At 40.2% G+C, this 27,578-nt stretch overlaps 1 protein-coding gene across 3 annotated transcripts in view; it reads right to left on the minus strand.

Moving 5' to 3' along the window:
- Window positions 1–27,578, minus strand: part of POLA1 (DNA polymerase alpha 1, catalytic subunit) — a 327,051-nt gene that overhangs the window by 190,166 nt on the left and 109,307 nt on the right. For 2 of the 3 annotated variants that reach the window (XM_072615233.1, XM_072615234.1), the window contains 4 exons: window positions 25,737–25,942; window positions 23,782–23,914; window positions 11,671–11,802; window positions 6,731–6,905 (listed from right to left, as the gene is read on the minus strand). In XM_072615233.1, the coding sequence (XP_072471334.1) occupies window positions 6,731–6,905; window positions 11,671–11,802; window positions 23,782–23,914; window positions 25,737–25,942 (646 nt within the window). The remainder of the gene's footprint in view (window positions 1–6,730; window positions 6,906–11,670; window positions 11,803–23,781; window positions 23,915–25,736; window positions 25,943–27,578) is intronic. The other variant, XR_011968249.1, reaches the window with a different exon arrangement.

Consider the following 27,578-nt stretch of genomic DNA (forward strand, 5'->3'; position numbering starts at 1 on the left):
GGGAAAAAATTACATCTTTATTTTCACTAACCGCTAATTAATATTTGTAATTTCCTTTGACTATTAGTGCAGGCAATAAAATTACTCTGACAAGCCCACAGGTTTCACCAGTCTGCTAAAAGTGTTCATGATACAAAAAAAGTTTTTAAGAAACACCGCTCTAAAGCATAATATTTTCTATAAGGCAAACTCTTTGGAAAGCAAGCTCAAGTTTTAAGGCTCCTATTCCTGAAAAGGCTACTTTAATTCACACTCTATCTCAGGGAATACTTTAAACATGGGGAGCCGTGGGGGACACCAAAGCATTACTTGCTGTTAGGAAAAGCGTTCTGCCTCTTACAACTTATTGGCTGTGTAAGCCCGCACAAGTCATTTAATTTCCCTGTACCCTAAGCAACTCCCCAAGACCATAAGTTACAGGCAAGATGCCAAAGTTATGCACTGGTACAGAAAGTTATTCACCAGGAAGCTCCCTACACTAATGAAATTGTAAGGCCTTTGGCCTCCTCCTCCCCCAAAAATGAATTAGACACTAAACAGTAACAAGCCTGAAAACAAAGCCATCGTTTGTATTCCATAAAATAGGAAAATCTTCTTATACTAATTAAAAATAATAACAGAATTTATACAGCACTTAAACTTTCTAAATACTTTACCTATGTCATCTCATTTTATCCTCACAACTGCCCTCTGAGGGAGGTGGTATTATTATTATTTCCCTTTTATACATAAGGAAGCTGAGAATGACAGACACATAGACAGTGACTTGAGACAGGATTTGAACTCAGGTCTTCCTGACCCCATGTCCAACACTTTATCCACTGTAACAGCACTGGTCCTCATTTTATCCTTTTCACACTCAGTTGTTTGACCCTGATCATGTAAATCACTTAACTTCGATGGGCCTCAATGTCCTGATTTGTAAAATGAGGGAACTAGACGATGATTTCTATAAATCTTTGATCCCACGTCCATGGAAAAATAAATTCTGGGGACGATTTTACCCTACACATTTTCATCATCATAATAAGGGTATACCAATTTAAAGTACAATTATTATTAGAACCATGAATTATCCATTTTTTTAAAAACCCAAAGACACTAACATTTTTTCATTGGTCTCTTCTATTGGGTACTTGATTATTTTGTGAATGCTTTATTCTATCTCATTCACCCTAAAACATGTAGAGTTTACACTGGAATAAGAAGGGAAGAACCTGCAATTTGGAGAAGACAAGCTAAGTGGGTTTCCAAGTTTAGTGCAGATGAGGCCCAGATTCTTTCTATTCAGGAATGGACTATAGAGTGAAATGTGGTTCTTTACACATTCAGTAGCAATAATGTTATGTATAGTCTACAAAAAAATGAACATTTGTCTATGGAATGAGGAGTTAACCAACATGCGCTTATTAAGCACCTACTACACGATATTTTTAACCTATATCATCCAGTTTTCATCCTATGCCATCGTTACAGTGTCTATACTACTTTTAGTCCAGTAGATAATAATATGTGTTGTTTAGTTTAAATGGTTATCCTCTAGGCAACACAGAGCAATGAGCACAGGGTATCTGACAGTGAGTAGGTGCCATCTTGTCGTAGAGAAATATTCAGAGGATTTATTCATTTCTGCAAAAAGAAATCACAGGATAAATTCAACACTGGAAGCTTGGCTTTCTTTTAAAGGAACACAATAGGAAAGGAGTCATAGAAAAGGAAAAAGTGGCTGAGAAACGGCAGTGATTTCCACAAAAGACTCTTAAAAATAAAAATTGTGAACTTAATAATTTTCTTAAATGAAATTAGGCCATTATTCTAGATTTCTTTGTAACAGCTGAAAGGACAAAATGTAGCCAACTTCACTGAAGCTCCTGCACTGTGATACACTTCATTAATCAGAGACATAAACTACATTAAACGCAAGAGAATTATTGTATGTATGTGATTAGGCAGCTGGAAGGCTTGTATTTTATGTATACATTTGTACACTTCAACTTATTTAACAGTGTCAGCTCACTAACTGCAGTTTTTAAGGAAAACAGATTTAGAATTTTAAAAACAAATTACAGTCATTTTATGCCTACAGCTTACACTTCTTAGAAGCCACATATTCACCTAATACTCTCCTCATTATCACCACCACTTACCACCCCCACCCTTCTTCAAGATGGCAAACCTCCCCAATTATAACCTACACCAGGCATCCCAACTTTTTTGAAGGGTACCTGCTTTTTCATTTGGATGGGGAGAGAGAAAAGATTGGCTCACAGTGACGTTCAAGGCCCTTACTGATCAGGAAGGATGGAATATAGTAAATAACTGGGAGACCTACCATTCAAAACCTCATAAACAATTGTGAGCACATGTAGATTCCGATGATTAAAGATTCCTGGCCTATACCAGGCTAACCCTGAAACTGCCGCATGACAAAGTAAGACAAAGTGCTGCCAGCTTCAAGGCAGACAGATGTCTGTGACTAATCTAGAGTGCTTAAAAAAGGAAGTGTTCTAACTAGTATTCCTAAAAACAGTATCAGGAGAGTTAGGTCACAAACTGAGTGGAGGTGGCACAGAATGCAAAGAAATCAAAAGAAATGTCCCACCTCGTTCCTGTTCCACGACCCCCTCCCCTGTGTCAGAGTCAATAAGGGAAGCGGAGGTACAAGGCAGAAATAGTGTTGCACCGATTACTAGAGGATTTGGGTTTAAATTCTAGCTCTGGTATTTAGTGACCTTGTCCCTTAGGTTTCTCATCTTTAAAATGGGGGGTTTCGATTAGATGGCCTCCAAAGTCCTTTCAAACTACGATCCTAAAAGGAATGAAGCAGGGATGGAGTGGGTGCTCAGAAGGGAAAATATGATGGATGGATGAAGCAGTTTGTTGATGATCTGACTTAACTTGCTAATGAAATTCTAGAACATGTTATTAAAGGGTAAATTTGTGAGCACATTTTAAAAAGGGGGCTTCATTGGGAATATATCATGCCACACTCCTCCACTTCTTTTTTGACAAGGTCTTGTACCAGACTAAGCATCGGCAGTATGGCCAAAGGAGGAGAGAGTGCTGGGCTTGTAACAGGAAGACCTCTGACACCGTCATGTAGCTTCAACGTACCTCACATCAACTCCCTAAAACTTATAAATGAGTTAGCAACTGCACTGGTAGAGAGAGTTCCCATACCAAGAGTTCCCTATACTGATGAAATCACAGATCTTTCAAACAACCTGCTCAACTGAGAGAAAAAGGAGGGTGTCACAGAGAAAATAAAAAAAATTTCAGCAAGATTTTTAACAAAGCCAGGTGTGGTGGTATACACCTATAATCCATGTTCCTGGGAGAAGCTGAGTATGCACTACGACGGAAGCTGACACTGCATCAACTCTAAGTCTGGAAGCCCCTGGGAACAGGATTTTGAGGGGTGGGAGAGGAAAGGCCTAAGGAGGGGCAAACCAGCCAAGGAAAGAAACAGAGCAGCATGCTGATCAGCAGTGGAACTGGGCCTGTGAGTGTTTCTGGTACTACCAGTCCAGCTAAGATAGAGATGAGACTCGGGGGGGGGGGGGGGGGGCGGGGAGGGAAATAAAGGACTTTTGTTGAAGTCACCCATATAACTCTTCTGGACAAGAAAAAAGAGATGTGGACTTGATAATAATAACTGAATGGATTAAAAACTGCTTGAATAGCTGGTCCCAAAGAGTAATGATAAAGAAATCAATGAAATAATGAAACCATAAAGCTGTTTGAAGAGGTACAGAGGCAACCAAGTTGAGAGATTCTTCATAACCTCTTGGACTCCATCTAGAGAACTGTGCTCAGCTCTGGGGAAGAACAGATTTGTCAGTACACACTAGTGCACCCAGGAGGATTACCCGGATGGTGAAAGGACTGGAGACCACAACACAGAAGGGTTTGGATGGATTTAGCCTCGGATGGAAGACTAAGATTAAATGGGGAGAGTAGAGCTGTCTTCAAGTTCCTCAAGGACTGTAACAACACAAATGAAAGAACATCCACCCCAAATCGAAAATGGATATTACAGAATTACAAAAAAGAAACTTGCCCTCAAAGAAAAAATACAAGAAATCCCTTCCCACCACTCCCAAGTGTTCAAGGGGGAACTTTGGGAACCTCAGAATAACTTAAAAAAAGGCAAGAGACAAGAATACAGAGAGAGATGAAATATGAGATACTCAAAGGAGCTGTGTATATTTTCTCATGCTTTCCACAGTCATAGCGGACATTACAATAGCTGTCTGGTAACACCTGCCACAGTCACAGACCAGCGGTAAACAGACGCTACCAGCAGAAGTCAGAATTGATGGGCATATGCACCAATGGAGGGGCAGTCAGGTGACACAGGGGACAGTGCTGGACCCAGAGTCACCTTAAGTTCAAATCTGGCTTCAGACACTAGCTGTGCGACTCTGGGCAAGTCTGTCTCAGTTTCCCATCTGTAAAACAAACTGGGAAAGGAAAGAGCAAACTACTTCAGTACATTTGCCAAGGAAACCCAAATGGGGTTATGCAAAGTCAGACACAATTACAATGACTAAACAAGAACCATGATACTCAAATACTCAGATGGATATGTGATCCTAACAACGTGGGAATTCCTTACAATGAGGCAGTCCACAATCCATCGTTGCCTTCTCATCCCACAAAACTGGTCCATGTTCTCCCATAACTGCCATAGGGAGCCCCCTCAACATGGTGATGGAGGAAGGGGGCAGTCCGAAGCTTCTCTTGACATTGCAAGGATGCCAAAAAAGCACAAAGACTAGAAAACAGGGATAAGAGCGAGTACTAACTGATGTTTTCTAACTGAAACCTTGGAAGTAGTAGGTTTGGTCAAAGGGACGGTTATTGATGAGTCAATAAGCATTCACTTAGCACTTAAAATACATCAGGCACCGAACTAAGTACTGGAAATAAAAATACAAAAAGGGCTAAGACAACACATATAAGGAAACTGAAATAAAGGAGACCAAAAGAACTCACAAGCTGTCCATCAAATTACTCCCTGCTATCACGATGTGACCGGTCCAACTTGTTTTGCTCATACATTTATTACTGTTAAGCTGGGACCTCTTCACAGTAGCAAGAAAGATCCCTATAACAGATTCCCATTTATATGTAGCTATTCACAAACAGACTATTACAGCCAGTCTAACCCAAAAGTTAACCACAGAATAGGAAGCTATCACCATAATAAACGACCTGGCACAGCAGCTAGGAAGGGCTTTACAGGCATCAACTTCCTAGGCACCATCCCTCCACTTCCCCCAGCTGACTATTACCAACACTTCAGGAAAGTCAAACGGAGATTCACTTCTGATGCAGACCACACAGACTGGTGACCTCTTTGTCCTGGCATTTATTTCTTATGTATCCAAACGTGAATAACAGAACAATACAAAGGAAAACGAAGATCAAGTTTTGGTTGTAAAGGATCTGTCCTTGCCTCAGAACTACAAACAAAAAGAACCATTTTTACACAGGATACAAGATGTTGAACAATTATCACCAATGAAAATAACATAACTTATATTCGCATTTGCATAAATAATGAGGTTCTATCATTTTTAGGTCATATTGTTAATTCTCACTCATCCACAGCAATGAAAAAGGAAGAGGGCAATGGTGTATGGTAATCCAAAAAATACTTGGCTTGGCAATGATTGGATAGGATTACTCCTGAAAAAAGTTGCCTTCCTCATTTTGTTTTATTTAAGGTGAATTAAAACAAGTTTTCCTTTACTGAGAAGACAGTAGCTAGGGAGTAGAACGTGATGACTCGTGTCAAGACTGAAAATACATCCTTTATAATTATATGTAGAAAACGGAATCCCATCAAAAAACAGCATTAAGCAACTCCTCCATATTGAGGCTAGAAGAAGGCAAAGAAGAAGCCAATCTGCTATCAAGTAACGTAAGAGGAGCAGAGCTCTGAGTCCAAAGGAGAGGGCAATCACACTGAGCTCAAACAGCCTGGAAAGGTTTCAGGGAACAGGGAGGAATTGTAGGTGAAGAGCATGTGGTGAGGCAAAGACTAAGGAAGGAATTACGGGTAGGGAGACTAACGTGAACCAAAGCATGGAAGCGGCAAATGCCAAACATGCTCGAGACAAAGTGAGCAGAGCTAACGAGAAAAGAATCAGACGGCCAACTTCGACAAGGCTACGGAGGACTCGAGGTTTCAAGGTAAGGAAGTCGGCCTGAGACAACTCTGAGAAGGGCTTTTTGGAGGAAGAACTTACGCAGTTTGATATCGAATTGGATTTTGAAGGGAAAGGCAAGGACAACTAAGGTTTTCAGCCTGAGAAGGGAGAAGGATGGCGCCACTAACGACAATCTGGAAATCAACAAGTAGAGCTGCTTTTAGGGAGAAGGTGAGTTTAGGTGAAGATATAACAAAACAACAGGGATTAAGCAGAAAATAAATTGAGCTTAATATATATCTACATACATATATACATACTTATGCATCCACCTTGTGTGAAAATGTCTTCGACATACATATAATCATGAAAAAGCTATTATTTATGCTAATAAGTAGGACTTAAATAATAAAAACTAGAGTCAACCTAAAAGCATGGTAAAGAAGACTGAATAACCAGAATCTGAACAACCATGCCTCTTTCTTTACCAGAATAAGAGTCCTGTAATCTCCCAATCAACCTCTTCAAGGAGCACGTCTACTTCTCTTGCTCCGTGTCTGTTCTTTGCTCACCTAACCAAGTTGCAATAAGCACAGCGTCAATTCCATCGATCGGCTCACAGATTCGAGCCACAACAGGATGGACCTGCTGTGACAGGTAGTACTGAGTATCAATGGTCAGGTTGTCCTGCTTCTGCAGCTGCTCAGGGGCATAAGCTCTTTGACTGGCACTTAGGTTGGACCCATCCTTAAAAAAAAACAAAACAAAGAACATATCATATATAAACCTGTGTGGGGGAAATACTCAAATAGGAATCAAAGGTGAAGGCGAGAGAATGTTCATAATTTTGGTTTTTTTGGTATATTTTTATAAAACCACTAAACCAAGGAGAGACCGTTATACAATTCATGTGACCCTAAAAGTATGAAGACAAGCAAACACTGATGTCACAGTGTCAAATCTGGAGTCCAAGAATGTAAGTCCAGCATGTGTCATGTTCTATTTTTCAGACGACACATGAGACCAACAAGACGGCACCACTAGATTAAATAGTTCCATCTGCCACTTCAGAGAAACAAGGTGAGAACACTCTGTGATAACCATTAGTCTGATCAGGGATGAGGATGAAAGGCACACATGTAATCCTTTCATTAGCTTAACAGCATCACTGTAACTATGGCAAGGATTTAACTTGCTGTCTCATAACACATGGGGCAAAATGAGTCCATTTAAGAAAGGCAGTTATGTACTTCACACCACATAAAGGGGACACGGGTAAGAAAGCGCAACAGGGGTGATGAAAACTAGCTGATAATAGTATCAAACAAGGGACAATGGGCAGGGATGAAAAATAGCATGGAACATTTGTAGCATGACAGTGCTACAAGAACAAAAATCCCGGGCCACCAGAAAGACAGAAGCCAACGTTTCAAGCTCAAGCCTATCTGACGCTATCCCAAGAAAATAAAGGTTAACTTAAGAGAGGCCATGTTAAGAAAGGACAACCCTTCTGGAATCTGTATCACATTTTTCCTCCAGGAAGAGAAAAATGTGTTAACTCTAATTGGCTCACACAGGGCTTCTGTGATTTGCCATCTATGAAATGAAAAGTCATCGCCACACTGGACCAACATCCAACAACTCACACCACCTCTTTCCCTTGTATGAAACATAATAGAATTTAATATTCAAACCACACAATTACATTATGACTATTCACAGCACCCAGCTGTTCTGCAAAACTGATTATAATGTGGATCTTCTCCTCTTTTCTCTCCTGCAACAATCAGCCCCTTCTCTGTGCTGAGGCCGGCCAATCCCAAACGCAGTTCTGCACACCGCTGCTTCTTCAGGAGATGCTGACAAGCTTGGACCGCTTCTTTAACTTATGCAGTGGTTAAAACAAAAGCACTGATTGTCTTCTCTTGAGCTGGGCTCTACCTGATTAGAGAGACTGAAACACCTAGCAAAATGGCAAATAATTTGGAGTCAAAGGATGATCCTTACTATAATACACAGTACAGAAAAGGACTCCTGCTACAGAACCACTACTATTCAGCAGTACAGAGGACCTGAGCATGAAAAGCTTCTTTGACCTATGAAACATACTATGAACTTTCTATTTCATGACTCAGTATACCCTGTCTATAAAGCATTCACTCAATGTTCCTTAAAAGGCATAAAGCCATCTGCCACCTGAGCCAGTGACTTCTATCCTCACATAGTAAGTTATTTGCTATAAAGGTTATCCTGTCTTAAGCATCCACACAGAACTGGGAAGCACTACTGAGGTCTACTCCAATCTCCTCACCATTTTACAGATGTAGTAACTGAGACACAGGGACACTAAGTGACTTGGCCGGTGTTACACAGGGAGCTAAGCATGAGGGGTTTTAATTCTCTAACCTGAATAACATGATTTCATACCTTGACTAGATTATTTGCAACCTAAAAATATACTCTGATTTAAGATAGATCCCTTAGAGGATTCTATAATGCTTCCCTATGCTACTAATACACTGTAATAATTTTCTTAACTTTGTAATGCTGACTAATTCAGACAGTAAGTTTTGGGTTTCACACTACCAAGAACTATATAAAATCTTGCACATTCAGCCATTCCATTATACAACTCAGCTACGCAGCACAGTGCACAAAGTTCCAGACCAGGAGAGTCAGGAAAGCCCGAGTTCAACTCCAGCTTCAGACACTTATTAGCTGTGTGATCCTGGGCAAGTCACTTAACCTTTTGCTTCAGTTTCTCATTCGTAAAATGGAGTGGAGAAGAAAACAGCAAACCTCTTCAGTATCTCTGCCATGAAACATCTCAAATGAGGGCATGCAGAGTCAGACACAAATCAACGACAACCACATCACCCCGTCCCAGTGGCTAGCTGGTCGGCCAAACTAGTCAGTGGTTGTAGAATCCTTTGTGGAAGATGGCTGGCCCCAGGAAGAGAGATGCCATGTTGTCATAGATGCCTTAGGGTGATGAGGAATCTGAGGGCCAGACATAACAGTGGTAAACTTAACTCCTTCAAGGTATCGCCAAGGTGGGAACACGAACAGGCTTTGGCGTGACATAAGCACTACAGACTTCACAGGTGTGATTCTTAGAACATGGTGTGCATCTTAGGGTATGCATGTGCAAGCACCACACATATGCGAGGACTGATTAAGAGGGGTATTTCGTGTTTCTTCATGCTCCTCCATGTGCACGTGTGATAACTTGTACACTTCACACACACTTCCCAGAGACATCAGGTGCAGTAACTACAGTGCCATTTCTAGAATGAACCAACTAGGGGGATTTTTTTTTTTTGCTACTAAGTAAAAACTTCCTTCCAGTGCTAAAAAGAATGAAAGGGCCTATTTCCATTAAACAAAAGCAATAACAAAATGAAAAATAACAAATCTAAAACTTCTAGCTCACATGACATTGGACACTGCTGTATTCTGTATATGAATCTGACATCAGGTGATATCTAAGAGGTCAATCCTACTTACAAAACTTTGGGTTACAAGTCAATTCTTCAATAATCTTTAACATAAAAATATCTTTTATATATACTTACATGGCATCAAGTCTTCTTTCAGGGACCAAAGAGAAGGAAAACGGGAATTTTGTAGTAAAATATACTAATTCAGGAGATAATGGATTTAAAATCAACTTACTGGACTGCTAGCAACGCAAACACTGTCCAGCTACATGAGAAATGAGAAGAATCTTTAAGCTGGATATTAAAATGCTGAAGAAAGGAAATTGAGCCTTTGAGTGCAGAAGTGACTATAAGAGTCCGTGTTATAAAACAAAGTCAGTGTCGGTCCCTATTTCCAGTTAACCCAAAACAATACGATTCGGTTGCACTTTTAGCCATTATTTTCATCATATCTCCATAATTCTCCAAAGTCTGATGTCACCATCTGCCCTTGTCATTAATCATCTAATAGCTGTTCCATGTATGTGGAGACATAAGTGAAAAAAAGTTATGCTATTTACCAAAATCTTTATTTGCATAATATGAAAATTGTTTTCTGAGATGAGACTTGTCAGCGCAAATATGCAAAGCACATTAAGGGCCTGAGCCAGTCAGACATTTACGGAAACATTTTCCTGCAGGAATTGGCTCAGTGTAACAGTTCTTAATCAAGAGTAACCCTAGGAGGGAGACAGAGTCAAGTGCTGATTCATGTCCATGCACTTCAGTCATCTCTTATGTACATTACCAACAATATGGAGGGAAATGTTTAATTTTTTTAAAAAGTTCTGAAATATTTAAAGAGTCCCAGATTTATCCATGGTATAATCTCATCATCAAATGACGTGTTTTGGTACAATCAACATTACTAAAAACAACTAATATTTAAAACAATTTCTTGTTCATGACAACCATCAAACATGCCTTTGAGCATAGAGGAGTTTTCAGAAATGTAGATAAAGGAAACGATGCTGACTTTTTTTTACCATCAATTTTTTCCTCTTTTTGAGCCATCTGCTTCCATCACTAATTTCTAAATAAAACTGCCTTCTCGTTAGGTGATGTTGTTTGTTTGGTTTTTTTTTAAATAAAAGAGAAATTCTCTAGTCTAGACCCTCCACAGAGCTGGAAACATCAAGAGCCTGCTACCTTCTTGGCAAAAAAGTCAACGTAAAGAGTGACAATTTTCCTAAAGCACTACTCCCACTTCCTTTCCCCCTCAAAAGAAGAATAATGGTCCTTTCCAAAGAACCTGTCTCAGAAGTCAGTCTTTCCTGTTACACGTGCAGGGCAATGGTACTATTTCAAGCAGCCAAAATCCATGCAGCTTTCTCTGCATATCAACACTTATGCTATGCCTCTAAACCAATTGTTGGTCAATTTTTTTCATTAACCCAACTGACAATTAAGTAAATGAGATGGGAAAATAATGCATTTATTTTAATGAACTGACATTAATCTGGTATAAAAAATAATCTTCTTTACCAGTGGACTTCAGGTTGCAACAGGTGCTTTTCTTGGGGGCCTGGGGAAGGGAAAAGGGTTAAGCATCCCTACTATGTGCCAGGTAGCATGCTAAGTGCTTTCTACACATATTACCTCATTTGATCCTCACAACAACCCTGTGAAGTAGGTACTGTGATCATCTCCAATTTACAGCTGTGGAAACTAAGGGACAGAGAGATCAAGTGGCTTGCCCTGGGCCACCCAAGGGTCTGAGGTTGCCTGATGCCAAGCCCAGTACTGTGCCCACTGCATCACCACCTGCCTCCAGGATTGGACCTGTCATACCAAGATTATGGCAGCAAACCCAAGAATCCTGTAATCAGAACACTGTAATGAAGTTTAAATGAACAAGGTTATTTATAAAATACTGATAATTCAATTAACCAGACAAGACCATACTATCTCATTACGTTTCAGTATACTAAGATCCTAACATTAGTACGATAGGTATCACTGTATTCTGACGCTTCATCAACAGATTCCTAAAACGCATTTAGGGAAAGGCTCATTAATTAAAATAACTTTACCTGACAGATGACATAGGACACAGTATCTCCAGCTTTCACTTTTTTGCCCCCATGTGAGTTTATCCAGATGGCAACATGGACATGTGGTAGGCTTTTTTTGTCTGGGTAATCCTGAGGGTCCTTTGTCAATGCCTAAAAAACAAGGAAGAAATATTCCCAATCATTTAAAAGAAAATTTCACAGACATAGATATACACATACGTATATGGGGAGGGGAAGAGAAATATTACCAATGTATTAATTATATAACATTATATATCAACTGAGAAATCGCCACAGCGTACCTAATTATCGCATCATGTCTTCTGTGATCTAACAGACAAGAGTCAATCTAGTACGAATGAAATACGTCCATTTCTAAGGTTTAATATAATTGAAAATAATAAAAATCTAAGTAAACTAAGAACTGAAAAAAAGAGACTAGCAAATCTTCACGTTATCTAATAACTTTCTGTAATTATCCCTGGCTACATTAATAGAATCCATGGAGTTAGTCATTAGTGATTAGGCTACATATCTGCTTCCTATCTTCTAACACCTCTCCATCTCATCTTTCATTGTCTCTTAACATAAAACTTCTAAAGCTCTACAAAATAATCATCAAGTTTTTTTTAAGGTCCTACTACATGCCATGCCATCTGCCAAGCACTGGAGATACAAGAAACAACAGATTCTATCAAGGTGCTTCACATTCACAATGCCCATCTCAGTTTCAAAAAACTATAAGAATCACTTATTCAATAAACATTTATTGAATATCTATGATATGCAAAGTGCTGGGCGGTAGTGTGGGACACATACAGAAATATTTTTGCTTTAGGATGCAAAATTTAAATTCATGTCATTGCTTAAGGCTATACATGTTCTGTGCCATGAGGGAAGCATTACTATCAAGGCTCATTCACTGCTCATCCCAAACCATTCTCCAGCCACACCAGAAGAGGAATATGTGGGAATTATTAAGGCCCTACCCTTGGAACCTGCATCAAGCATCAAGACTCCTTGGAGAATGAGGCTGATCATTCACTTGATACTTACTACTACCCTCATGACATTCTGTTTTTTCCCTTTCCTTGTTTTCACCAAGACCTCTTATGGAAAGGGTGATCTGAAGTGAATCTTGACAAGAAGCCAGGGAAACCAGAAGATGGAGGTGAGAAGGACAGCTTTATAAGTAAAGAGGACAGCCAACAAAGCACAGGAGTAGGAGGCTGTGGGATAGATGCAAGGAACAGGGCGTAGCATACTAGATATGTTATGAAGGTAGACACAATAAAGCTTGGTAAAAGACCAGACATGTAAGATGAGTGACACTCAGGAACTGAGGGTGACATCAAGGTGGTAAGCCTGGATGCCTGAGAGTATGGTGACACCACTGAAAAACAGGAACACACTATCGCGGAAAAGGGGAAGTTTAGGGGTGGGGGGAGAAGATACTGAGCTCTGCTTTGGAAGTGTTAAGTCTGAGATGTCTACAGGATATCTACAGGTCAGGAAACAGGCCAAGGCTAGACAAACAGACCTGAGAATCATCTGCATGAGTACGGTAACTGAACCCACAGGAGCTCACGATTCCCCAAACGAGGTGACGCAGAAAACGATCACAGTCAAACAAACGATCACAGTCAAACATCTGGGGAGCACCCACAGCTAGTGAGCATGAACTGGAGGGAGATGAAGCAGAGGAGAGGGAGAGAGCAAGAGAGCAGCCAGCAGTTAGGAATAAGCAGCATCACAAAAAGACTGGACGAGAGAGTATGTGGAAGAGGGCTCAAGGATTATATCTGTGCAAACTCTGTGTACGTGGGGCGGGGGGAAATAATAATTTACTACGTTTACACAGCGTTCATTTTCATACCTGTCTCTCCCAGTAGAATGCAAGATAATTATAAGTAAGGATTGTTTAGTTTTTTGTACCTGTATTCCTAGCACCCAGCAGAGTGCCTGGGACACGGTAAATTCTTAGTAAATAACATTTAATGGATGGGTTTTCTTTTCTTAACATTCCTTTCCTCTAGTTTTCCTCTCATCTACTTATTCTTGCTCAGTATTCTCTTGACAGATCATCCACATCCCACCTCCTAACTGATGGTCAGACTTCTGGAGCCAGAAGGGCCTGGGGGCCATCAGGTCTGCCCTTTCCTTATACAGATGAAGAAAAAATGAGGCAGAGAGGTTGAATGACTTCTCAGAGCACACAAATAATAAAGGTCTGAGGCAGGGCTTGAACTCGTATCTTCCTGCTTCTACAGGCATGGCCTATGCATTATGCCAGATTCTGACCAGGGCCCTCATCTTCTTTCTCGGTATCCTCTCCAAGACCTTATCAGTTCCTCTGGTTTAATTGTTCTCTAATATATAGACAGTCCCATAGCTTCAAAAGAGCATCATCAATTGTGTATTAAACACTTCAGACTAGAGACATCTTAAACTCAGAATGTCCAGAATACATTACACTTCCCCAAATTCCTACACTCTTCCAAGTTTCCCTGTTTCTTTCTGTCTACCATCCCTCTAGGCCAGTGGTAGGGAACCTGTGGCCTCGTAGGTCCTCAGGTACAGCTTTTTGATTGAATCCAAGTTCGAAAGAACAAGTTTGGATTCAAAGGGCCACAACTGAGGACCTAGAAGGCTACAGTAGCCTCAAGAGCAGGTTCTCCAGCCCTGTTCTAGCCTCTCAGGGTCGGCAATCTTGGCATTATTTTTGACTCTTCACTCTCTCTCCTCTCACATACCTAATCACTTGTCAAATCCTGCTATTTCTCTTCAACTGCCACCCAGCTATGTTCCTTTGACTGGACTCTATCATGATCAAGCCTCCCAGAAAGCATTGGCTCATCAGGAAATTCACCATGAGATTGCACAGGCCATAGTACTCACACCTCATTAAAGTCCTTAGTACTCTGTGTTCCTGATTTGGGGAGTGAGGCAAAGAACTCCTCTCAAAGCCTCCACTTACAGAAGGTCCCCAGGTGCGTTATCTCTTCACTTCCCACCTGGATACTTCATCATAATCACTCTTGTGGCCTCGTACCTTTCTCTGCCCCCATTCCACTTTTCCTCTTATGTATTCTCATCCCCCATCAGAGAGTGAGTTCTTTGGAGGCAGAGACTGTCTTTTTGTATTCAAATCCCAAGAGCTTACCACAGTACCTGACACATAGGAGGTGCTTAGTAAATATTTAATGCCTGAAAGACGGATTCCTGTTGCCACAGCCTCTCTTGCATACATCCCTTTTTCTTTCTACTCCCAGAGCTACCACTTTGGTTCAAATACTCATCATCTCTCAGCTAGATCACTGCAACAGCCTCTTCGTCCTTTCCTCAGGCGTCTCCACACCTGAGGCTCTTCCACACTGTTCCTTAAGTAGAGATATGATCGCGTCACTCTGCTCAATAAATTCCCAAGGCTCACCTCTGTCCCCAGGATAAAATACAGACTCCTCTGTTTAGCCTTCAAAGTCCTTCACAAGCTGATTCTGATTTTTCATTGCAGAGTCATGAGACATCACTACTCCTAAACACAACAGTCCCACCTACCTGGCCTTCCCTCTTCCTCACATATGACATCCATCTCTCATATCTCTGTGCTCTGGCACTAACTATGTTCCATACATGAAATACTCCCCTCCTCATCACCTTCTAAATGAGGGTTTTTCTGATTCCCCCCAAATGGGTTTTCCTCCCAAGCTACTTTTGATTACTTGAAACTGAAAAGCTTCTGCACAGACAAAATTTATCCACCTAGGATAAGAAGGAAAGTGGTCAAATAGGGGGAAAAAAAATGTTGCATCAAGTCTCTTCACATAATAAATGGTTTGGTATCCAAGATATATAAACAATACATGCAGATATACATATACACACACCATTCAAATATATATGACTAAAGGCTATTTCCCAAAATATAAGTGGTCAAAGGATATGATAAATAATTCACCAAAGAACTGCAACATATTCACAATCACAGGAAAAAAATGCTCTAAAGCAACAATAATAATGAGAAATGAAAATCAAAACAACACTGAGTTTTCGACTTCTACCCTGCAAATTAGCAAAAACGACCAAAAACGGTCAAAAATGGTGACTGTAATGTTGGAAAGGCTACGGAACGACAGGCATAAATGGCACCGCCGTTTTGGAAGGCATTTTAAGTTATGCAAATAAAGTAACTAAAATGTCCATGACATTTGAATCAGAGACCCCGTTATAGGGTTTGTAACACAGAGAAACCATTAATAAGAAAGTCCCTATATGGTCCAAAACATTTGTAGCAGTACTTTTATTATTTAAAGGAGGCAGCTGGGGTTGACTCGCCCAGTGGACAGCATTATTTCTGAGATAGTTAAGAACTGGACACAAAGTAGATCCCCATCAAACGGACGATGGTTAACAAATTATGGTACATGAACATCATGGAATATTACTATGCCGTAAGAAATAACTTGTGAATACAGAGAACTGTGGAAAGATCTATCCAAACTGATGTGGAATGAAGTAAGTGGAACCAAGGAGCCAATTATCACCATGTCAATGGAAAGAAACAGACACCAAAAATCAAACGTAAATGTGACAAATTACAAAGCTTCAGCAGGAATCCAATGGAGAGGTAGGAGAGGATGCCTGAAACCCTCCCCCTTCGTGGAGATGAGGAGTCCATGGGGGTTACACGCTGCACATATTTGGAGACTTTTTCAATGTATTTATCAATGATGCTCAATTTTTTCCCTCTACAAAAATAACGATCATGATGTAAAAAACAGAAGGTATCCATAAAAACTAAATTCTGTTTAAAAGTCTATCCATCTCTCCCCTCCTCCCACCCACCATGGGATCTCTTCTATCAACAGAATTCCATTTCCATATCTCAGTGACACCTTTCCCTGCACTGTTCCCATTCTAACCCTCACAGCGCTCCAGAGGCAAGGAGAAAGCTGAAAGCCTCTTATCCATCTCTCCTCTTTAGTTGTGACAGTCTTTTCCTGGGTCTGCCTGTCCTTCCTTTTCTTCATGCTGCTCTATATGATCTCAAAACCTATAATGTTGGATTTACTGTAGAGGAAATACAATCGGTTCTGTCCCTCCAACGTTAACTCATTTCTTTCCTGTACTTCATCTTGACTTTTCCTAACATCTGTGTACATAAGTACATGTACGTACCCTTAGATTCTTTTAGCCACTGATATCCTCAGACAATATGCACTGTCCTGTGTATGCGTGTTATTATTCCCCACCCCACAACCACGACCCGATCTGTCCTTAGACTCACGAAAACAAACGTTTAATTGTTTCCTGAAAGTGTTTGAAATTCTCTTCTGAAAATTCTGCTCACCCCTGGGTACTTCTGAAGGACTCCTGTTCTCTTCGTAGAGTGTCCAATTACTTTCTGTGATACTTGGGCTCAGTTTTGCCAACTATGTTTTTTAAGTGTGTCAAATGATCTTTGTTTTTTCAGAAAATCACATTCAAATGATTTGATTTCTTGCATATGTACCCTAATCCTGTGGTTTTCTGAATAATCTGCCTTGGAAGATGAAAGCGTTTTCCTTCGATTCCTGAAAAGTTTGTTTCATTGTTGAAATTGTAAAATCTTACTACAGTGTTTCTTATTAAGCACAAAATTTCATTCGACTGGATTACTTTTAGCCGGATTTTGCCATCTGCTTCTCATATTTCTAGTAAATTTTTCAGTATGGTTTTGGAAGTTGATATTACATTTTAAAAAACTGTGCATGTTTCATTTTTAATGATGCTTTTATGGAAGAACTAGTCTCTTCATACCAAGTCTCGTATTCTTGTTTAATGAAGTGGTTATTTTTCTTATTTTGTTCCATTAACTTTCCTTTTGTCTCTGCAATTCTGTGTTCTAACTCTGACCTCTTTTTCTGTGAACCTACTGTTCTCAACAGTCCCAACACTTTGTTCTAAACTCTTTGGTCTCATTAAAAATTGGTTCATTTCTTTCTGAAGAATTGACTTTCTGAACCACCCTAGGTCTCAGAACTACTTGAATGGCATGTCAGAAGGGCTTTGAAAGAAATGTGCCATCCTGCTTTCATGGCCCTTCTATTTTCTCAGAAAAACCAGCACTAGATGAAGCCTGACCCTCGACAGTCCATTGGAGCAGTGATGCAGAAAAGTGGGAAGAGGATTCGAGAGCTGGTCCTATCGTTGACCTCTGCAAGTCCTACTCTTTTGGGACTCCACATGCTCTCTCTGAAACCCCAGGAGAGAATCAAAAAGGATGCTGATGAAAGTAAACCCCAAGTAAATGTAGGTGCAAGTCAGGTTTTCATTCTCCACTTTTTCTGAATAATACTTGTTTTTACCTATATAGTACCGTTTACAGTCAGCACCACACCTCTCGAACTCCATGAACTTCTCCCTGAGGGTCACTATTGTTTTAAAAATCATAATCCTTTGTTCTTCGTTGAGATTCTCTGGATTCATAAGATTCACGGGCCTCAGACCTTTCTGGGAATGGTCTGCAAATGATACTGCAAAGGAGTCAATTCTCAAAGGCAATGCATAAAGCTGGAGTACTCACAAGGTCTGGGAGCCACCCAGGATCATACGGCTACTGCCTGGAGGAAACGGCTAAAATGAGGTTGTAGGGTGAAAGAGTGAAATCAGAGTCATGCAATGCACAGAAGTGAGACTAAAAATTAGCAAGTTTTCAGGAACTTTGCTGCAATAATTACCTCTTGGTGATTTCTTTCAATTTTCCACTTCTCATCATCAATGATTTTGTGAAAGTTACAAGACTTTTGTTTTTCATTTATTTGGCATGGAGAGAGGACAGTTGAGCTCTAGCTTATTATACTTTCTACCATCTTTCCAAGATTATAGAGCATACATTCTTACAGAAATCTGATCTGTTTTTCAAATTATATTGGTAGAGTCTTGAGTTTTAAATCTGAATATGAATTTTAGTGGAGGAGGGATTATTTCTTAGGCAATTAATCATTTCACTGCTCCAAAACCTTCAGGGTCTCCACAATCCTGCCCAAATAAAATTCAAACTTTCCTTATCTTGATATTCAAATACTTCTATTATCTAGATTCAACCAACTTTTCTAGCCTTATTTCACATTCATGCCACTCTATATATTCCAAGCAAATTGGATTCTATCCCTACTTCTACCCCACCCCGCGCACCAACCAAAAAAGTGTCCTGACTGTTTAGGTTAATGTCTTTCCCTGCATCAATTATATCACAACAAAATCCTACCCATTCTTCAAGGTCCAAGTCTAACGTCCCCTCCTCCAGGAAGGTTTCCTTTACTAATGCTGGACACTACCCCTTGGTTAGAAGGGATGACTTCTTCTGATTTCTCATTCTACAGCTGCTCTGTTAGGTACCACTTATATTCTAATTTCAATTACAATTCTCTGTCTACTTGTCTTATCTCACTTCTATGCTTTTATAGAGAGACCAAATTTTAAACATTTAGATATCTTCTAGCACCTATAGCGAAGTACCTTTTACACAGAACACCACAGTTAGCAAACATTCTTTAAAGAACAAATGAGTCAATGAACGCTGGTATAAGAAATATAAAAATGGCATGACCTCAAAGTCAAAAAAGAAATAAAAAGATGGGAGTTGCTTTGAGAAAATCTTAGATCTTTCACAGAAATTTTACATAAACATCATAAGAAAGATAATCCCACCCCCACCGCCCCATTTTCCCTTTACCCTGCACAATAGCTTGGAAACAGTGCTTTCATTTTGCAAAAGCATGTGAAGAAAGAATTCACTTTCAAGTCTCAGAAAGAGTGCTAACCTGGGAATTAGTTAATTTGGGTACTAACTAGCCATGTGACCTTGAACAAATCTTTCTGACTTCCTAAGAAGAAGGTAGTAGATATGCAGTCAATAGTATGAACAAGCAGGATTCAAAAGATTTGTCACGTAACGGTCATATGAAAGACTGCTCCAAATCACTCATTAGAGAAATACAAACACAAACTATTCTAAGGTTCAATCTCACACCAAATACATTAAAAGAATCAATGGTATAACAGCTAAAGAGAAAAAGACTCACTAATGCTTTGTTGGAGAATCTATGAATTACTTCAGCTATGCTAGAATTCAATAAGAAGGTAAATAAATGTCCCTAACCTTCAAGTTAGAGATTTGACTAGTAGGTCTATACCCCAAAGAGGAAATTTAGTTAAAAAAAAAATCCTATATGCACATAAATATTCATAGGAGCATCCTGTGTGGTCAACAGATAAATGCTCATCAATTAGAGAACAGTAGGAAATTCTGATGTATATGATGTAATAGTACCATAGCAAAAGTAATGATGAAAAGCATGATGAATGTGAGAATCCAGGGAATCATGGGATGCCTCACATGGACAGTGAATTAAGAGAACTAATTACAGTGAATTATGAGAACCAGGAAAAAAAAACTTCAACAAAATAACTGGAAATAACAGAAAAATGAAACTGACTACTTTGGGGTTTGGCCTTGGAAAAGAGATGAGAAAATATCCCTCCATCCCTTCTTTAAAGAGGTGAGAGAACAAGGGTGCTGACAGGGGCAAGTATTGAGCCTCAGCTGTCAGGTTTTCTGAACTGCCTTTTTTGTATCAAGGGAATGCTTGCTGAGTACGAAGAATGGAATGGATCTATCTATAAATAAATCTGATGGGGGAGGAGCCAAGATGGCGGAGTAGAAAGATATACATATGCTAGCTCAGAACCCACAGCCCATAAAACACCTATAAAGAAGAACTCCCGACAAATTCTGGAGCAGCAGAAGTCACAGAACAATGGAGCAGAGGAGATTTCTGTTCCAGAGAGACCTGAAAAACTGACACGAAAGGTCCGTGGCGCATGGGACTTGGAGCAGAGCTCAGCCCTGCCTTGACCGCAAGGCACCAAGAGGAGCAGATCTGAGCAGGCTTCAGGGACAGAATCTCCAGCAGCCCCACAGGTCCCTCCACCCACAGGTGGCAAAGGTCAGTGAGAGGGTCTTTTTGGCTGGCCGAGAAGGGAGTGAGGTGTCCCCATAACTCAGGCCCCCTCGGGAGGCAGCAGCAGACAAGGGCTCCCAAAGCAGGCAGGAGCCTGGATCCACTGTTGAAGGTCTCCACATAAACCCCCTGAGGGAACTAAGCCCTGTGTGGCTGCCCAGCTCCCACCCAAGCAGCTGAACTTAATCTCACACAGAATAGCAGCCCCACCCCCTACTCAAAGCCCTGAGGCTGGGAAGCAGCATTTGAATCTCAGACCCCAAGCCCTGGCTGGGCGGGTCTGGAGGCCAGGTGGGGGTAGAGAAGACACTCAGAAGTCAAGTAACTGGCTGGGAAAATGCCCAGAAAAGGGAAAAAAAATAAGACCACAGAAGGTTACTTTCTTGGTGAACAGATATCTCCTCCCTTCCTTTCTGATGAGGAAGAACAATGCTTACCAACAGGGAAAGACACAGAAGTCAAGGCTTCTGTATCCCAAACATCCAAAAGAAATATTCCATGGGCTCAGGCCCTGGAAGAGCTCAAAAAGGATTTTGAAAATCAAGTTAGAGAGGTGAAGGAAAAACTGGGAAGAGAAATGAGAGAGATGCAAGAAAAGCATGAGAAGCAGGTCAGCACCCTGCTAAAGGAGACCCAAAAAAATGCTAAAGAAAATAACACCTTGAAAACTAGCCTAACTCAACTGGCAAAAGAAGTTCAAAAAGCCAATGAGGAGAAGAATGCTTTCAAAAGCAGAATTAGCCAAATGGAAAAGGAGGTTCAAAAGCTCACTGAAGAAAACAGTTCTTTCAAAATTAGAATGGAACAGATGGAGGCTAATGATTTTATGAGAAACCAAGAAATCACAAAACAAAACCAAAAGATGAAAAAATGGAAGATAATGTGAAATATCTCATTGGAAAAAACAACTGACCTGGAAAATAGATCCAGGAGAGACAATTTAAAAATCATGGGACTCCCTGAAAGCCATGATCAAAAAAAGAGCCTAGACATCATCTTTCATGAAATTATCAAGGAAAACTGCCCTGAGATTCTAGAACCAGAGGGTAAAATAAGTATTCAAGGAATCCACCAATCACTGCATGAAAGAGATCCAAAAAGAGAAACTCCTAGGAACATTGTGGCCAAATTCCAGAGTTCCCAGGTCAAGGAGAAAATATTGCAAGCAGCTAGAAAGAAACAATTCAAGTATTGTGGAAATACAATCAGGATAGCACAAGATCTAGCAGCTTCTATATTAAGGGATCGAAGGGCATGGAATAGGATATTCCAGAACTCAAAGGAACTAGGACTAAAACCAAGAATCACCTACCCAGAAAAACTGAGTATAATACTTCAAGGGGAAAAATTGGTCTTTCAATGAAATAGAGGACTTTCAAGCATTCTTAATGAAAAGACCAGAGCTGAAAAGAAAATTTGGCTTTCAAACACAAGAATGAAGAGAACCAGGAAAAGGTGAACAGCAAAGAGAAATCATAAGGGACTTACTAAATTTGAACTGTTTACATTCCTACATGGAAAGACAATATTTGTAACTCTTGAAACTTTTCAGTATCTAGGTAGTTGGTAGGATTACACACACACACACACACACACACATGCACACACACACACGCACGGAGACAGAGAGCACAGAGTGAACTGAATAGGATGGGATCATATCTTAAAAAAATGAAATTAAGTGGTGAGAGAGAAATATATTGGGAGGGGAAAGGGAGAAATGGAATGGGGCAAATTATCTCTCATAAAAGAGACAGGCAAGAGACTTTTCAGTGGAGGGAAAAAGAGGGGAGGTGAGAGAAAAACATGAAGTTTACTCTCTTCACATTCGACTAAAGGAAGGCATAAAATACACACTCATTTTGTTATGAAAACCTATCTTACGATACTGGAAAGTGGGGGAGAAGGGGATAAGCGGGGTGGGGGGAATGATGGAAGGGAGGGCAGTGGGAGGAGGGAGCAATTTGAAGTCAACACTCTTGGGGAGGGACAGGATCAAAAGAGAGAATAGAAGCAATGGGGGACAGGATAAGATGAAGGAAAATATAGTTAGTCTTACACAACACAACTATCATGGAAGTCATTTGCAAAACTACACAGATTTGGCCTGTATTGAATTGCTTGCCTTCCCAAAGGGAATGGGAGGAGCGGGAGGGATGAAGACAAGTTGGAACTCAAAGTTTTAGGAACAACTGTCGAGTACTGTTCTTGCTACTAGGAAATAAGAAATACAGGTAATGGGGCATAGAAAGATATCTGGCCCTACAGGACAAAAGAGAAGATGGGGACATGGGAAGAGAGGGATGATAAAAGAGAGGGCAGATTGGTGATAGGGGCAATCAGAATGCTCAGTGTTTTGGGGTGGGGGGAGGGGACAAATGGGGAGAAAATTTGGAACCCAAAATTTTGTGAAAATGAATGTTAAAAGTTAAATACATAAATTTAAATAAATAAATAGATAGATAGATAGATAGATAACTAAAGATGATGTAAAAGCAAAAGATACCTAAATTTTTTTAATGGAAGGAGTCCAGAATGTCTTCTAGCCCTAACTCAAGTGGATTCTGGGACCTTCTTCTGGACACTGGAACTGACATCATTATTTAACTCGAAAAAGACCTGAACATTAATAATGCTGAGAGATAAATTACTTACTATTGGGCTTAGCATTTTCTTTTTAATTCTGGGGCAAGTGCAAATCGAAGTACTAAAGAGTAAGAAAAACAACAGCAAAAAATCACAAACATTGATGTGGCTCTTTACGTTTCCAAAGGGCTTTGCATACAGCATCCTCCCTGTGAGGGAGTTACTACTGGGAGGACTCTCTCCATTTCAGGGGTAAAGAAATTCAGGTCAAGAGAGTGTCAGTGATTTGTCCTTTGCCTTACACTCATACTATCCTCAGTACTGTAGATGTGGCAACATCAAAGGATTTCAGGGGAAGAGTGTTTACAATACAAGACTACCTCGAATCCTAGCGCAATTGAGGAATTAAAGCAAACTTCATAACTTTTATCACTTCCCAGAGTTGACCTTTATTGTAAAGACTTGGATGTTCTTCAAATATATGGGGGTAAAGAGAACCACAGCACTAGCTGGTCAACAAAACAAAAGCTTTATTTACCTTGTTAATTTCATACTGGCTTACTGGGACACTACCATTCATCACATTTTCTCCAATTTCAATTAACCGTTTCTGAATGTTGTCCACAATTGTATCCCTATTCTGGTCAGAAAGAATTTGGCCAATGACGAAGCTGCAAAAGAAATAGTTTAAAAGGAAAAGTGAAAACATTTCATTAAAATAATGGCTAGGAACAAGACAAAATTCTATTAGTTCATACTATAAACACTGGGACTATTTTTCCATATAAGGTAGTGGATAAGTTCCTATACAAAGAGACTATTACTACTTGCTTTACTTACTGCTAAAGCCTTTAAAGGGACCCTGTCAAAGTTGGTAGCCACTATGATGTCCAGCTTGGCATTTGGGGCCTACAAAAACTTGCCATGAAACACAAGTAGGATACAGATAAAGGCGTGTCCAACACAAAACGTATATGAAGCCACAAAGGCCCTAAATCACGCCACACACAGTTTAAAAAAGATGATGTTGGTCTCTTGGTTCATCATACACATCTACGTTCAAAAACTTCCCCAGGATGACTACTGCTTGGATGAGTAGGAAGGAGAAAGCCTTCAAGGATAAAAGCAATAATTCTCAGACTTTTCTCTGATCCTCCAGGGCTCTTGCACTTCAAGCTATACCACGACAACCTCGGAGCAAACTCCCTAGGGGTGGGGAGGCCTGGGAAGCGCAGTAAAGAAGGCAAGGAAAATGCAGAGCCAGAGTCTGACAGCTGCATTAGAATTTGTCAAAAAAGAGAACTCTGACAAAAAACGTTTGTGTGGCTTTAATTGGTAATACAATTCCAGCTCAGAGAAATTTACTTCTATTATGATGTGTCTTTTCTTGGAAAACACAAGGCTGAAGAAGGGTTTAATCGACAGTCTATACAAAGTCTCTCATCCTGCCGTACATCGAGGAGCCATAAGCTGCTCCAAACTGCGTGTCATGAAGAGCCAACAGTGACCAGTGACGCAGACAAGCACTCCTACGCTATCCAGAATGATCTCTGTTAACATCAACTGCCCCAGTCCCTGTGAAAGCGAAATGCAAGAGAATACTGAGTCCCCAAAATATCATAAAAGAATTAAAAAGATTTCCTCAAAAGTTCTGACACCTCCAACACGTAGGACTTCAATAACACCTAAATCAATACTGTTAGAAAGCAGGTAAGTGCCTGAAGCACCTCTGAAGAAAGCACTCCATACTGGGATGATTTTGCCTGTCCGTATGCACAAGTACACGCCCAAGTGCAAACACACACACCATGTTTCCAAATTCTAAATGTCACTCTTTGGGGGCTTCCTTGTGATATCTTAGCGGTCAAAACTTAAGGGGACTGACTCCAGCATGAAGTTTACAGATAAACCTTGGGACGAGAGCACAAAGTAAATAAAAATTATCTTTCAGATATAAGATAAGATATAAGATAAGATGATATCCAAGGGATCTATGTAATTTCCACAGTGGTGGAAACCTCCTTAAATGAATGGTTTAAGTTAACCTCAAAACTGTTCTGGCTCTCTAATGCTTAGCCCCAGTGGGGCTAAGGGAAGCCTTCAGATACCACAGACATGGTTTGTCCTGATGTTAAAGGAGACAGTTCATTAAGAATAAAAAAAAAAAATCCCAAAGATCCCAAGGATGTAAAACTCTCCAATGCAAGCATTTTATCAACAAAAACTTGACAGCTACAATTTACACTGAATATCTTGTTACTAGATAAATTTAGCTCTAAGTATTAATGTACTTTTAAAAATCAGTTCTTATTAACCTAAGAACTGTGAATTGTGAATATGTAACCAATTAATAACAAAAACAAATAAGCAGCTACCCTCACGTGAGACAAAACTGTAGGTGTCCTTCACAAACGCCATTAGTCTCCATGAGGACAGCATTAGAGATGCTTCGCTGTCTAAAATGGCAAAAACAAAACTGAAAGACGCACTCACTTCCCAGTTTCCTTGGCAAGATCGCACCAGTCTCTCCGCACTATGTCTAGTCCTTTCAGCTCTTGTCTGGTGACGTACTTCCCGTCTGAGGTCGGCTCCACCACCAAAGCAGCGTATTTCTTTTTCTTTAGCAGAAGCAAAGACTTGAAAATTCCATCGATATCAATCTCTAGCATCTTGTACAACTTGTTCACCTCATTTTTAACCTGTGAAAATGTCCACCATTAACGTGAGCCTTTAAGATCAAAAGATGTGCATGTATATGTCACAGAATAAATGTGAACAGACTTTTCACTAACACCCTCTCCTGAGCACCTTGCGATTTACTGCACTTAATACCTTGGGAAACCTTTCTGAGACTGTTTCTTCCACTACAAAGGGAGAAAGTTGGACTTGACTGTGATTCTATGGTGCATTCCCTCCTTTGCGAGAAGAGAATTGATTTTTTAAGACACTGCCAGCACAACGTAAGTTTTTATATACATTCTTGAGCAGTAAAGGCTACAAAAGTCCAGGCCTGATGGAGCACTGCTCACACCTCTCCTCACAGACCCAGACTCACTAAATTGGCAGGCATGATTACCAGGTGACTCTTTTTGTCTATTACTCATGAAGCACGGAGATTCCATGCTCTGTGGAGAGAACCCCTTTATTAATTAAGCCATAAATTCCTTCATGTGACAAAAAATGGGATACAAAGGAAGTGTTTGTTACTATCTATCTGAATAGGGTACTGCTGCGGATATAAAGAAAACAAAGGTCAACAGATACAGCACATTATCAGGAAACTACCATCTTGGAAAGCTACACCAGGTCAGTCAACAAACATTAAGCACTTACTAGGCATCAGCATAACATAAACATGAATGATACACAAATACAGTTACATGAGCGCATCAAAGGACTGGCATGAGCTACAGAAAATAACTCACACATATTTAGTTGTGGGACAGCTAGGTGGCTCAGTGGATAGACTGCTGGACCTGGAGTCAGAAAGAGTTCAAATCTGTCCTCAGACACTTACTAGCTGTGTAAGCCTAGACAAGTCACTTAACCCTGCTTGCCTCAGTTCTTCATCTGTAAAAAGAGCTGGAGAAGGAAATGGAAAGCCATTCCAGTATCTTTGCCAAGAAAGCCCCTAATGGGGTCACAAAAAATCAGACACAACTGAACAACAACATATTTAGATATGGACAACAGCACAAAGTACGTAAAATTGTCTTTGGCATCCTCCCAGGAGTCGACACACGAAAGGACATCCTCTCTCAGAAAAATCTTCAATTCCCAAAGGAATGTGAGAGTGGAGGATGATAATTCTGAGCAGATGAGGTCTGCACGAACTTAATAAAAATTTTTTTTTTAATTCAAGCATCTAAGTGCACGCATCACTTATCTTTTCATTGTACTCATAGCCTGAGATTTGGCTAAGAATTCCCCAAGGATATTCCCAACAACATCTCTAGCAAGAGGCTTAAAAAGACTTACACTGCACTGGCTTCTACAGGAAAAGGTGATGACTTTTAGTAAGACCTACCTAACAGAGATCCGCTAACACCTTTACTTAATGACAACTTGGCAAGATACTTCCAAAAAGGCCAACAATATTTGCTATAGTGTGTGTGATACGCACAGTGCATATACACTGTGTGTATAACACACACACAGTCAACATAACACAATTAACCTGTATTACGTACCTAAATCAAAAGCACTGTCCTAGGAACTGAGTGTATAAAGATGGAAGACACAATGTACGGTTCAAATTCTGTATATGCCGCAGATGATCTATGTGACCCTACAGGCACATCCCTAACCTCCTCTGGATGGAGTTCCTTCATCTGC

Source organism: Notamacropus eugenii, chromosome 5 (genome assembly GCF_028372415.1).
Source record: "Notamacropus eugenii isolate mMacEug1 chromosome 5, mMacEug1.pri_v2, whole genome shotgun sequence".
Classification (NCBI taxonomy): domain Eukaryota; kingdom Metazoa; phylum Chordata; class Mammalia; order Diprotodontia; family Macropodidae; genus Notamacropus; species Notamacropus eugenii.